Below are 15,830 nucleotides of genomic sequence, written 5' to 3'. Positions count from 1 at the left end.
CTGATATCAAGTTTGTCGACCTAAATGATACGATGGTAGAGCTCTAGTTATGAAATATTTTTCGTATATTATCATCTCTTGAGTTAAAATCCTTAACCACTAAGCTGGGAAGTTTATGTTCCCTACGTTCAAATGACACATGGCAGTAGATGTGTATTATATTGTTAATATTGATTGATATATTAGGTAAAATTATATTTATTTGGATGTTAATTTATTTGGGAAGGTTTTACATAACAAAGGATAGTCTTTACTCACTACCCTTCCGTTCCCACGTCATGGGAAAAGCCCGAGCATTTTCGGCGAAGAAATAGTGCTTGAAAATTTTAAGCCTTGCAATACCAAGAAACCGTAAGGCATTTTCCTTACCTTTCAGCCTGCAGCGAAGGAAGTAAACAATAATAGATTTGTATCAGTTGTTTATCATCCTGTCGCCATTAAGCGTGGTGCTGGAAGTGGGTCAGCGTGGAGTAAAGACCAACAACCCGCAATTATGCACACCACCTTACTTTCCACTACTATCTGCAAAAGCGTGAGCTATTGCCAACGTTCATTTACATAATATACACGAACGTTTTACATTGTAAAGTTCTTGCTGGTAATCTTTGTGTCATCACGACGCTCTTTACACGCGAAGATTCTACGATACAACTTTAAGTAACTTAACATGCAGAAAAAGATTTTATGTATATTGTTTACAAGTACAGAGAAAAAGCATCGTGTAGCTATGATAAAAAAACGACTTACTAGTTCATACAGATAGACCAGAATATTATTGAGTGTAGAACAGAATGAAACAATATGTTGCATCTAGCTAGACTAAAAGCCAAACTCAATAAACCTAGAAAATCATGAGGTCAGCCCGCAAAAAATGGCGCAGATTATCTTTTCTACGTGATTCCATATAACGACACGTTCCTGAAGTAAAAGTTTCAGAAAGCGGGTCATTATTAGGTAATTTAGTCGCCTAGTGGCACAAATAATGTATAATCGATACGACACATGTTCCACTCGACATTCGCCCACGTCTGGACTCAGCGAATCAAATATTTAAAATAGCTGAACGCCCAAGTTTGATGTCGTGGCCTTACTATAATATGCACACTGTATATTTATCGATCGTTTAATCGTAAGTCAATATCAATAATTGTTCTATGTCAGTTTTGATTACACCACATGAGAAATCCAGGCTGGCTGAGTGTTTCTTTCCAGCTAATTTTAGGGCAGACACTGTCTGAATTGATCCGAAAACGAGGAGGCACTTTCTTTATCTGTGTTACTTATTTACTTTTACGTCAGCGGTCCTTAATGGATCCTATAGCCGTGATAAGTGGCGTCGAATCTAAAGAATAGCGAAAGAGTATCTCATATGACGTAGCTTCTATTCCTAAGCAAAAATAACTACGACACCATGACACCATAAATTCATTACTTGCTATTACCACACGACCTTCAGTTGCCAGTTTCTAAAATTGATTGACAATGTCTTTCATTTCGCTTCATTTAGATTATGATGAGTTGTCATTTCATTTTTAAATTAAATAAGTTAAGGTATAACGTAAAATCTTGCTGCTACAAAATAAAGAAAGTCTTTTAAATGATCATAATGAGTGCTAAGAAATTGCCGCGTTTACAAATAGATAACAAAAACGAAAACTGAGTGAGAACATGAAAGGAAATTAAGACATCTCTGTTAATTTTCAAACTAACTAGTTGACCCTAATTAAGTGTTAAATCCTTTTCTAAACCACACTACAGAGATAGACATCACTGTACAATAAAATATCAGTGACAATCACTGAATAGATACTATCAATATAATGTATTAAAAGAAGATTGATGTTCAGACATTAATTACGGGAATGCGTCACCCGCGTCATGGACAATAGACTGGAGTTTGACATCCTCCGCCAATGTAACACGATCATTTGCTATGAATATATCGCGAAATAACGATAAATTCTCATAGCTGCCTCATTCGGACATTAATGGCCTTTCTACTGTTCGCTTTTTAATCTATTTCTGAGGCTGGAGACGGAAGTTGACAGCTATTTTTTACGGCTTCTTTTTGTCAGGCCTAAATTAGTTTCGAGGTCAATTTAGTGCACAGAACTTCATAAAGGAAATCTTAACACGTAGAATTTATAGCAGAAAGTCCACAGTCCGGTTGTTATAATTTATCTATTAACTGGAAGGGAAATGTAAATTTCACATAAGTGCAATATAACGCGTAACGTATTCCGATTGGTACTTCCGACCGAGGCGGAAGACATCTAACAGCCGCCTATAAATTGGTCGCTTGATTGAGGTCGTTGACCATGGCTAACGGTTTTCAAGGGCTTAACTAGATACGCTAAAAGTTTATATAACTGTTTTTTCTTTTTTTATACAAATAGGGAAAGAGTCTCTTTAAATATACGATGATAATTGGTTGCATAAAAAGTCTGTTGGTCCGTGGCTCGCGGCGAGTTACGTCTCTCGCACAATACCTGATTCGGTATCAGGAATGAGTCATAAAAGGTAATTGTAACGTGTGTAATTAATATTAGCTCGGCCGAGCGTGTCTCTTTATCTCACTGAGTATTGCGGTCACAAGGAATGCATTTAACCGCCTACTTATATTTTATATCAGATCTTACAAACCACTGCTGGTTTGATAAAAGATTTAGAACGATCCGAAGCTGTTTAAGTAACCCATTGCGTAACTTGTGGCCGATTTAATTGACCATTATGGTACTCCATCTTTCTGTAGAGTTTTAGTACCAATGCCTTTAATCTTTATGCAGTCTAACAGCAAAGTAGAGAAGTTTTATTCGATTCAACGCTTCAAAAATACAGACAAGATAGTTTGTCTTTTCATTGCAAACATGCAATCAGCACTCCAAAAGACAAAAACCAAATGCAACTAAAAAGTTCAGGAAATTGTATTTATTCAAATGTCAACATAGGCCCGTTCACACAATTACAGCATCAAACCTACGTTACTGGCAATACAAGTGCCAATCAAGTTGTGGGAGGACAAAAAATAAATTGATTTGGTATCGACTTACAGCAGATTCGTGCTTGAGATGTATCATCAAATTCTTGAGGCTAATGGCGGCTATACACACTCTAGTCTGCTATAAAAGCCTACCTTTCCTAAGTCTGTAAAAGTAGACAGAACTTGTTTAGGAATAGACCAGTAGCAATATTCTCAACCACTATCGACAACCAGTTGGTTATCGAAAAACGTATTAAGGAAATTTGGTCAGTGCCTCTAGCGGACGTCGGAGAAACTATTTATGCAGTACATTTTAAATGTCAAACTCTCGATACTCGAAAGTACCGACTGTAGAGAATAACGATATTGTGCAGCTTTCGGAACTACAGGTCGTGTGGCCGACCTGCTCAGAAAAACGTACACAGGTGGCCTCTCTGGTACACCGGGGCGTGTAAGGGGTTTATACCTCTATAGATCGCAAGATAATAATATCACGCTGAAACTAAAATAACTAGAGAAAGAAGCTCAAAGAGAAATGTTCCTGTATTGTCGTCTATTTTTACCATCCCAAAATACTCAAGCACGACACATTTATTTTAGTCTTTTCGTTACTAGCAGGTGATTCTTTAGATGAATCATTAGATATAAATATCACTTATATTATAAATAGATACTGAGTTTATTAACTCGTATACTACTGGACTGATTCCAAGATTTGTTATACTGTTACAAAGGCATATCATTCTAGATGAAGAGGAAATATATTTATTTATATACTACACGTTTCCTACTTTCTTACTATTAGTGGTGTATAACGTTTAAGGTATTGACTGACTTCATTAATAGCAACCAGTACCGGCAAATTTCATGCCTTCAGATGACTACACATGGCCACCCATCTTTGAATTGTTCACACCAAAGGTTGCTTAACTTACCGACCGTCTCGATACTCAGCAGTCATAAATTTTAAAGAGAAGTCCTAGTACCAGCGCTAGAAAATTCCCGGTCTGTACTAGAAGTTAAGCATTAGTACAAGAAGGCACCGTTACTCTCTACAAGGCTTTATTATCGTTCTCCTTTCATAAACTGTATCGCGGACGTAATCCAAAAACGTCAACCTGTGACGATAATTTACTTTAAGTGCTCCTACGTAAAAGATAACTTTATAAGCATGTTCTTCTATTGTTATCTGGCTATTATAAAACAATTAGAACTGAGAACCACTTACTGGATCAATTATAAGGAGATATTTATATCGTTAAGGATGTGGAAGACAATAGATTCTTAATTATTCACACTACATCTGCTATTATCATGACACCTTATCAGGGAACAAATACCTATACCTAATAAAGTTCGGCTATAGCGGCCAGCTTCATTGAAACCAGCCAACTATGCAGGACTTTTGTTTATTGTGTCCACGTGCGAGCACAATGTACAGATACACTCTCTATTCCTTTATTCTCATAGCCCGTCGGGACGGCTAAACGGAGACGACCAGTAAGAGGTCAGGCGCAGGACCGACGGCTTCATACATTCTCCGAAAATCGAAGGTCTACGACCTCAGCTTCCTAATTCCAGAAATTTCTTAAGAGAAAAATCTCTCATAATAGACTTTTTGGATAGACCCGGATTTCGAACCCGAAACGTCTAGCGCGGCAGTCACATACTCTACCAACTGCGCCACAGAGGCTATACCTTTTCTAGTTAGGAAAGTTTAGGTGTCCGGCCTCAACCTTTCAGCTGAATGAAAGAATTGACCTTTGCAAAACTTTTGCAAACTCGATAGTATGAAATAAGGTAAAACAAACGGTTCACTCACGTTTATGAACTTTGTCAGTATTACGAAATATGGTTTATAGATAGACCTGACCTTTGGAAACTTCTTTACGGTTCTATAACTTCGATCTAGTTCACTCATCCTTGCTAATATTGTAAATGTGACAGTGCGTAGGTACGTATTTTTATATCTATGTATGTTATTTATAAATCGATTGAGATAAATATGGCAAAATGATTCGTGATATCCCGGGGAAGGACGAACACTTTTCGGAAAAATAACTATAACGCTAATAATAAAATAATAATTATCATTTGCTCTAACGGTGAAGGCAAACATCGTGTTGAAACCTTGCACGCCTAAGAATTGTTTAATACATTTCTTGATGGCATGCAAAGTCCCCTACCCGCACTTGGCCAGCATGGTGGACTCCCTCGTTCAGGAAGTGAGACCCTTGCCCAGCAGTCGGACACTTATGGGTTGAAACAAAATATAACGCAGGCATCGCTACGGGTACAAACTAGTACCACATAACGCAATATGATAAACGAAATGATGTCGTAGTTATTGTCAATATTAATTAAAGTACAAAAGAAATCGTTAGTATAGAGAAACGATGACACGTATTGTATTGAATGAGGTCAGTTAACGTCGGGTATAAAAACAATAGTTAGATAAAACACTATTACAGTAACAGGCTGCACGTCGGGAACTCTTTAATGACTTTAAACTGATTAGCTGGGGCCGGCGCTCACACCGTACTGTATCTATTGTTCTTTTTTATTATTATTCAACTTGTTCTAAAGGGTATACCGTCATCAATGTATGGATAACGGCTATTGATATTGTTTACTATCTAAATTATTGGTCTTAAGATTCGGTTTAGTGTCCTAACTGAAGTTTTTGGTCTTTTGAATAGAGACAAACAAAACAAAATTACAAAAATGTTTGAAGGTTTGTTTAAAAGTACCTACGATATATTTATAATCTATCTACTTTCACAGCGTAAATCATAAAATAATATTTACGAAACATCAATATTAATATACCAACAAAGTTAAAATAGATCCAACTTATTCGGCGAACGAAGTTTATTGAAGTTACTCGTGCGTATTATACCAATTTAGGTTCGAACATCTGTATCGAATTCTCCGTACACATGTTACCTGTTCCATAACGGGAATATAAAACTATTTTATGAACAAATCATATTTTTGATACAGCTATAAGACATATACTTATGCGTATTTATAAGGAAGGTATGGCAAAAGGCGGTGTCCCACAGGTAAAGTAAAAATCAATGTTTCACCCCATGCCAACCCTCGCCCTTTCCAATGGTTTAATTGCCTAAGAAAATAACCTATAAAAATATCAGGTTGTAATCCTGGAAACTTTAACGGCATTGTTTAAAGCAGGTGTATGTTCAAGTGCTCTACGAGTAATAAGAACCAATTTACAAACTTTCTTCAAAGTGTTTACTGGGCCTAGTCTTTATGCCCCACTATTATGCACCAATTTGAATTATACGTCAATTAGGTAATAATACATTCTGTAATTCCAAAAAGATTTTCCTAATAAGTAACTGGAATAAAAGCCCAGCACTAGACTGACAAAACTAGAGCCTAATTAGTCAGCAACAGTTTTAAATCTCACAAGGATAATCGTCTTTCATCACCCATCAAAAACCTGGTATGCTGAACATCGTGTGTTCAAGCCACGCTCCGGTGTGATAGAGATCTCGAATCAAGACGAGGATAGGTCGTGTCTTGTCCTCTAAGGCGATTGTCTCAGATTTGACATGGCATAGTTCAAGGGGCCGCCAATTGTGTTGCAATGTTTTTTCTTGTCAGCTACCTCACTTGAGTCATTTCAAGTGGGATTAGAAGTGTGCTACATACGGACTGGACTGCACTAGATAGGTTTATTTAAAGAGGTTTATAACTGTCGCGATGTATGTCTAAAAACTGACAGAATAGAGTCACCATCTCGGTAGCCATTTTTTTTAACACATTATTTTGTCCCACTGCTGGGCAAGGATCTCCTCCCTAATGATGGAGGGGTTAAGCCTAGACTCCACCACGCTGGCCAAGTGCGGGTTGGGGTTTGGGGTTGGGGACTTTGCTACAAATTTTAGGCACGCAAGGTTTCATTGTGTTATTTTCTTTTACCGTTAGAGCAAATCATAATTATTTACTTCTAATATTTAAAATTTATTTCTCACACACATAATTTCGAAAAATCATTGGTGTGTTGCTTCGGGTTCAAACCGTCGACCACTGGCGTGAGAGGTGCCAACAATACGACTCGGCTATCATTGGGTAGACTGATGGGAAATCGAAAAAACATTTGAAAATTTAATAATTTTGTTACCAGCTTGTATGGCGATAAAACTCTTCCATAGCATAAACCTTATACTTACTGAATAGTGAATATGCAGGCGTTGTGAAGATAACAAGCAACTTGACATTAATTATTCAAGTCCATCAAACACTTCAATTAATCACACTTGACTGACATGACGGACCACACAGTCTAGCTCTAAATTGTAGTTCATATAAAACAAAAGACAAGTCAATACAAATATTAATTGTTTATTTATTACTAATGATCTTGCAGGTATACATAGCCGGTTGCACTCATCGATCAGCGAGTAAAGCAAAGTTTGTCATGATGATGGGTGGCCGCTAAAGAGTCGGTCCCGGGCGGTTGTCAGTTATGCCGTGTCATAGGCCTTTCGGGCGACGTGAAAACCTTGCAGTAGGTTAACCACTAACTATACGATAAAATAAGAAATAAAACTATTGTAAAAACTATGACAGCGATCAGATACAGCTCATCAATCACATTGAACAGGATGAGAACCGGTAATGTACGCAAAAAGTTATGAGTGCGCGTGCGCACACATATTGAGCACTTCGATTTATTACAGTGTTTGTAAACAACAAAGATACATACCTACATTCTTTAAGGCTTCAATACCAAAGTTTATTAGAGATTGGAACCACTGTCGACATATTTTCGGAAAAGTAAAATTGGTGACCAAAAACTTAATTCTTTTTAAAAGTTAAACCTGTTAATCGATTTAATTCTAAGTTTTATCTATACAGCTTTGTATTTAATAATGTCTGCGTTTTCATTACTTTGTTTAGGACAATGATAGATGTGTTATTAATTACCGCCCGTAGTTTCCAGTTAACGACTAGATTAGACGGTGCGGGTTTGTTAGTTTAGTCTATATCGATTTCGAACCTAACATAAACTCAAGGCAGCTCTATCTTCAGCAACAGATAATATTATCTACTTCCAAACAATTTGTCAACAATGTATCTAGTTAGATTACATCGAGTGGACAAAGTGACGTGAGTTAGTAACACAGATGCGTTTTTAAGACTTTAATGTGTGATTGTGCGAAGTATGGTGATGACGAAGATATTTTTAACTGCCTCAAGGCCGTGATGTCATAGCGCAATAGATGTCATGTTATACACGTGAACATTACTTCACGTACCTACACTAAAATATAACCACAATGAGAATTATATCTCTACACCGTACCTAAGATCTGTTTATAAAAGGATGTAGAGACGGTTTATGATTGCTGTCGCCTGACTGTGACTCTGACGTCACCCCTAATTTCCTCTAATGTACAAAACGAGCCAAAAATATACCGTCAACTGCAGACTAACGGTGGAATAAGTAGGGAATTGAACTTTTTACGTCGTCAGGCGATAAATCAAACTGCGTATGTCGTTGCAGCAGTTCGTTTAATATCTTTACGCGTCACGCGATTCCGATATAAAAAGGCCCTGCGTGAGTGTTCCACGAATTATGAAGAAAATGCGTTAAAGTATAACGTGTCTTGCATTCTAAGTTGACGAATTTCAATAAGTTTTTTACTATGCGACGCGACGACGCCCACTCACTGCGCTTCTATTGTCGGTTTTTTTACAATGAGGCGCTTGCATTATTTTGTTCAACTCCTTCTGTGACATATTAGTGGTCGTTTGTATATTGAATGCGCGTCCTCAGTCAAGATTATAGACGCATAAAAAGCCTTTTGCGATGTAATAATATAAATAAAACGGACACTTGTAGCTAGTGATCAGCTTGATTTAGATAAATGTGTTGGGCGTTATGATTTATTATAATAACGTCTTAATTTTTTACGAGGCGTAATTACTTGCTCTAGGAAACCGCGAAAAATGTTAGTATATTGAATTACGAACGGATGTAAATAAATAACAAAATTAATGTGTAGTTCAAGACATAAAATCTGCCTTGCCTATATGATTTGACTGAAATGAAGTAATAAAATATGCAAATACATTACGAATTTGGTCCAACCTTACGCGTTTAAGTAAAACCTCGTTTGAACAAAAAAGGCTTTGTATTAAAGAAGCCGTGTCCTAATTCCCTTGAGAATCGGACTGCTCGCAGTAGATCTAACTGAGATACATTCAAATGTAACTACAACAAGTAAACTACTGACTGTCACTTGTTTTCACGTAACTGAGAGACACACTTGAATTGTTTTAACCTTTCCTACAAATCTGAAGTCCTAAATATTGCGTGACTCATTTTCGTTAGAATTTGCAATAACTTTTACTTGTTAACTTTTGCAAAAGGGTTGTTATATGGACATTTTCTTCCGAATGAATAGGGTTGACAAACCGAGGGTAAAGGCCCTTGAATCATAGTTTTGGATATCCGCCAAGTAAGAACTAATTACAATTAATTCCGGAGTATGGTAATTATGATAAAACAACAAGTTAACATTATTGCCGTAGAAGCGAAGACGCACAAATAAAATATTTCATGCACAACCTTTAGTTACGACAGAGTGCAAAGACAGTAACTAAATAGTTACACAATACTGTCTGAAGCACATTATTGTTGGAATCTATACTAATAATATAAATTTGAACAGTTTGTTTGTTTGAACGCGCTAATCTCAGGAACTATCGGTCCGATTTGTTTTTTTTTTCAGTTTTAGATAGCCCATTTATTGAGGAAGGCTATAGGCTATATTTTATCACGCTACGACCAATAGGAGCAGAGTACCAGTAAAAAATGTTACAAAAACGGGGAAAATTTTGACCCATTCTCTCTTATGTGACGCAAGCGAAGTTGCGCGGGTCAGCTAGTACACAATATTATGTGGTGGCGAGTGGTGGCCCTATTGTTCGCACACATTGACACTGCGTGTGTGCACACACACGACTGTTGCAATACCACTTCACACACTGTGGGTCTTTGGGTCAGATATTTACATAAATTAAGCAGTTATTTGGTCATCAGTTACTTCATTGATGCTTACTTGACACTTGTTTCGTGCAATTTTCAGTCGAGTACGCTATTATTGGCTGATATTTTTCAACTCTACTTGCAATAAGGCTTGCTTCATAAGCACACACATATTCTATTCGGTTCGGCATAATCGAAACCAAAACCGAATATGTGAAGATGAACCCGATCGGCACAAGCCGAACAAGTGAATCGAGTCGGTTTTGTTTTTCAAGAAATAATGCTGGATCGAATATGTTTAGCTAGCCTAAGTCACACGGTCGTGTCAAATATCTTTGCACGATTTACGTAATTGGATAACAAAAGGAAATTATGACACAAATATTTATAGTTCATGTCTAAAAAGAAAAAACAAAGAACTGTGACGAGAATAAACAAATGAGTTGTTCCACATCATTAAGCTTTAAGATGTTAGCCGATGAAATGTATAGTGTCGGTGAACTATGCTCGTTTGTGCCGCGGCTTCTTCCGCATTCGTGTGACGTCACGCAACCAATGATTAATGCCATTATAATAATTTGTGCTGCGAAGACGGTAAAGCAACGACAAAGAGCACGCAGCCAGGAAACTACTTTCGACTAACTATTTTACTCGAGCATTTGCACTAAAACCGAGATAGGTAATAATAGGTATATTGTACGAAAGTTGGTAAGAATTTAAAAGAAATGTTTTGTGTAATGATGTTCATTAGTGATTTGGTGTAAGTACATACCTGACTGCAACACGCACGCTGGACTCGTCGGCAGTCATGGTTGCGCTCGCGCACCTGCGACAAACACACAAACATACTTCTTACTATTGTAAAAAAACACTTATTACATTTATTAATGCTTTGTTCACAGTTCACTATTTACTTAGTATTTTTTTCTAGTATAAATCTCCTAATAGGTGTCTATCTATTTAATGTAATAGTAGGCTTATTGTAATGAATAGGCAAACTCTATATGTTCTAAACAGTTTAACTTAATATAATATTTTAATAGATTAATATTATAAGTATCTGTTATTATTGATGATAAAAAACTTAATTCATTATACTTGAATGGAAACTTATTAAGTTATTTAATACATGTCATAAATTATCATTCCAATAACATCTAGAACAGGTAGTTTTAAAATGATGAACAAAATAAATAAGATTGTAATCTTTGATGTTTTATTCCTCTGCGAGATATGATTTGGGGTTAACAGGTAAACAATTTTAATATACAATTTATTTGATACCTGTACAATACTATTAATCAGAAACACAGATTCATCCGTCCAGAGATATTCAATCAATCTGCTTTTTTCTAATATTTTGTAGTCATAGATACTAAAATACCACTTAAATTTCAGTCCATATCTTGAACTTCATAGACAAAATCAATCTAAACTTAAGTATAACTTAATAGTCACTGTTAGTTATTCATTTGTATTCAATAACTGTCAATAGTATGACTAAAGGGGAACCAATACAAATAAGTGATTGATATATTTGAATAGACAACCACCCCTAAATGCTAAGGGTAGCATTGTGGACATTGTTATAGCAAATAGAAACTAAAGGGTTTTACATAAAGGCTTTATCATGTTATAAGTTTATTTGTTTAATAAAATGTTGATATTTTACCTAGGTATGTAGCAGGTCTCTGCTCCCTATAAGAAAGAGTGATTTTATGTATGTTTGTTACCGGTATTTGCATAGTTACCCATGTCTGTTTCAAAGTTATTTGTTTATAATTAGAACCAATGTTTTACAAGTTCAAATATTATTATAAACTTTACATTTATTTACAAACATCCATTATTCTTATCAGAGTGTTACAGTTGATAGATAAAAACAATACTGGGCAATATAAAAACATTGATAAGTATTTATAAAAGAAACAATGTGTAATATTTTAATGTCTTATCTGAAGTTTGCTTAAACTTGGTAATCTCAAGTACTATTGAACCAGATTTGATAGCCACAAATATTTCCTGGGGTTTGCTACTAGTGAAACACTGTTTATCTTTACAAAATGGATTATATGTTATCTTAATAATTATATTTCTGTTCATTTGAGATGAAAAATAGATATGAGCAATTTTCTATATTTTATTTAAATAAATTTTAAGTTTATGCACAGTTTATTGACTAAACTACCTTTTATTTTACTAAGCATCTCATAGCTTTTCATAATATCTAAGTTTGAAACTTCTACTACATGTAACTATCTCAATATGAAAAGTTAAATTAGTTTTACTAATAAATTATCTACCAATATAGTATACAAGTAAAAATAATATCTAGGTAAGTATATCAGTAAGCCTACATGCTGACCCTTGAATAGATAAACAAAAAAGAAACCACGATAACTTCAATTCTTTGCGTCGTAATATTTTCATAGCTGTTCAAATTACGTTATGTAAGATAATCTCTTTACAAGCATTACTTTCTACACACCGACTTTCAGTGTAATATAATTACCTGGATATACGTTAACAAATCTCTATCTATTCGGCGAAAGGTGATAAAGTTACGAGCCGTAACAACTACTAAAACTATCATAATAAATTATTTATTGTAATTATACTTACTGCGATAATATAAATCCTTATTTCCGATGCACTTGATCACATTTCATAAAGCGTCTGCGTCAAAACGACAAGCTAGATCGACAACGAACGATATTTACGTCCATCTTTCACCATTGTGGCAAGATTAAACTGATTTTATTGTTCCGTCGCGATTTATTTCTACTCTTTGTTCGTTACAGTACCTTGTTTCATTATTCGCCAAAGCAATTTAGATACGCGTGGCTTATAAACGTACGATAAATAATCGTATTCGATTTAAAACGGCAATTTTATAAGCAGCGCCGTTTGTCACTCGCGATCATCCACAAAAATACGATTGACAACTGACTCGAAACTTGACAAAACAAACGATGCGGAACAGCTTGCTGTCACTTTGACAGACAACTCTTGTGTTGCCATGCTATAAAGAAATTGCATCTACTAAACGCAAGAGTTAATTTCATTAAATATTTACGAGCTATCTTACAAATTCAAGTTCGAAATCAACTACTAATCCATGAAAAAAATGTTAAACGCCATGGTATGAATAATGTAAAGACGTAAATTAGGTATGGAAGTTAAAAATGTTTCAACAATGCTAATCCAATAACATAATTTTGGGCTTTTCACTGAAACGAATATAAAACATTAGCAGAAGCATTAATCAAAATAAATCAATGCTTTATTTATTTTCTATTTGTAATCATATTTTTTTATATTGCTACACTTTTTGGATACTACTAGCGCCATATTTTGTAACCAGAAATTTACGTTCAGTGGTGGTACAAATTTGTATCGTGTGTGTGTGAATGTTTTGTACCTTTTATGATAGATGGCGTTATAATTAATAATTAAGATTTTAGTACATAATTAAAGGTGGCGCTTTTGCAGTTTAGCTATAGCAGAGATGGATTCATTAGTGATCATCAAAAAGTGTTTGTTTTAAGTGAGAAAATGTTTTTTAAACAGAATGATTTAAGAGAAGTAAATTAAACTACACATCACGATTTTGGTACCCGATGAAAAAAATTTGATAATAATTGAAAAACAAAATTACAATCAAAAATAGGTAGGAAGCAAAGAAAAGTGAATAGTTAATTACGTAGGCTAACAGGTTAACAAAAAAGGATTGTTTCCTTTTGATTGAATTTAGCTCTACATGAAAAGAATCAGAGTACTAAAAACGATAAGCATCCTACCTTTAAAAAAAACTTGTCAGTCAACAGACAAAGTTTGCTAATAATCGTTTTAGACGCGTCATTTCATATAACGGACTTATAGAATTAGTGCTGTAAAGATTCCTGCCTATAATTTGTTCAAACTAGCTTTGAAATACGAGTCGAGACGAGTGACTCACCATTACCAACAGATAACCTATTCAAATTATATTTCTCTTTGAATATTTTTTGCTGATATTTTTTTGCAATGTCTGCATAATGACATAATTATAAGTGAAACGGTTTGAGGATGTACCTATGGTCTGTATCGTCTATGAACATATTTACAAAGAGACACGCGATACAAATTATTGTGTAGAAGCTAAGAGCTCAGTGCTAAGAGGTTGTTCGTCTGTTGTACGTTGAGTTACGTGACTCATTGATTTGAGAACAGCTGTCGGCGTCTTCTTATGAGATCTGTGTTGATTCTACCTATCTATGTCTCACGAACTACAATATTACTCCCGCGGTAATCAAATATTGAGGCTTTAAAATATTTGAGTGCTTAGCTATTGACGTAAGAACATTTCTAGGTAAAAGGTTTTTAGTCGGTAGATTGGATGATCCGTGTATTGTATAGTAATGTATAGGTACATACTACATGGACGGTAGGTTTGACAATGCCTATGAATAAGGGAATGGGAAAAGCGTTTCGACTTTATTAACAGTTTTCATTATAATATATGTAATTCTTCCGTGAAATGGATCTGAAATATTTACATTGCAACATTTTCTGAAGCTTTTATGCGCGAATATTACAGATATAAGTTGCCCTCTATGTATCTTTCTTTTTGACGAAAAAGAAAAGTCGAAAATAGAGCATAATATCTCTAAGTGATGGAGGAGACTTTATATCTTAATGCCCAGCATTAGGACGATACAGACAAAAAAATAACATTCCTAAAATAAACATAGTTTAATATCTATATAATCATTAACAAATTTCAACATTTAATTGAATGATAAGTCTAATTTAAACTTGCGTAACTATCTAAAACACTCGTTCGTACAAACTTGGTCGTTCTGAATCTTTCAATGAAACCAACTTTTATTATTCAGCGGGTTGTCAGACACCAATTGAATTCTCGATTATCGCTCGTTATTTCACAACTTGTTCCAACATTTCTTATATCTTGTTCAATACTAATATTTCTTTAACTGAACTACGTTTATTCCTACTTAGCTATTATTTATTTGCACTAGTTTGCTTCTCTACTTGTTTGTTGTCGTTGTCGTTTAAGCGATGTTATAGTTTGTATCCATGATTAACAAATTGATATCAATTAGGTACATTATAGAATTCAGCAGAAACTCTCAACTATTCTTCTCAACTTAACTAACATATAAATAACTAACTATTCATAATCAAACATACAAAAATATTGCTCTTTGAGGAAATAGAACCTACGTCGATGGGTGTAGTCGAAGTAAGCGTGATGATCTCCTCAACTCCTGCACCCAACGCACCGTAAAAAAATATGATTGCTTTTGATCAATAATATTCTATTTTCTCTTTATAATAGAAAATAGCTCTATAACTAATCAATCAAAAGCCTTTTATTATCCTGCCGTACTTTATGATATTAAATAATTTATTCATCTAAGTAGGTCAAACATCGATGCTCATAATATTATATGGCTCATAATGGTCAAAGTTTCAATTACGAAGTTTCCTTACATTCAAAAGGTAGGTAAGTCTATAATGAGCACGCATGCACTCCGTGTAAGAGCTCTACAGAATGAATAGGTTCCAATTATGTAAAGTTTGTAACGAGAGGTGCTAAGCATTTATGTTAAGTTCGCAATTAATGTTAAAGCTGAACTAAATTTTCTTGACTGTTTCTATGTAACTATTTTAAACCTTGTATACTCTTAAAATAACATTTTAACTCTCTTCAACCCTTAAAGAAACTGAATAACTTATTCTGTAAATAGAATGCTAACGAAACGTTTCTAAATAAAGTTAAAAAACTTAATAAGATCCCCTCCGGTCGCGGATTCTATTAGC

The 15,830-nt window shown here is 34.9% G+C and overlaps 1 protein-coding gene across 1 annotated transcript in view; it reads right to left on the bottom strand.

The window, feature by feature from the left end:
• Positions 1–12,963, bottom strand: part of Klp31E (kinesin-like protein 31E) — a 64,989-nt gene extending 52,026 nt beyond the window's left edge. Inside the window, exons 1-2 of the mRNA XM_076120454.1 lie at positions 12,627–12,963; positions 10,777–10,830 (exon numbers count right to left, since the gene is read on the bottom strand). Of these exons, the coding sequence (XP_075976569.1) occupies positions 10,777–10,814 (38 nt within the window). The 5' untranslated portion in view covers positions 10,815–10,830; positions 12,627–12,963. The remainder of the gene's footprint in view (positions 1–10,776; positions 10,831–12,626) is intronic.
• Between the last annotated feature and the right edge of the window lie 2,867 nt (positions 12,964–15,830).

Source organism: Anticarsia gemmatalis, chromosome 1, assembly GCF_050436995.1.
Source record: "Anticarsia gemmatalis isolate Benzon Research Colony breed Stoneville strain chromosome 1, ilAntGemm2 primary, whole genome shotgun sequence".
NCBI lineage: Eukaryota > Metazoa > Arthropoda > Insecta > Lepidoptera > Erebidae > Anticarsia > Anticarsia gemmatalis.
This window is presented reverse-complemented; position numbering and strand designations above follow the sequence as displayed.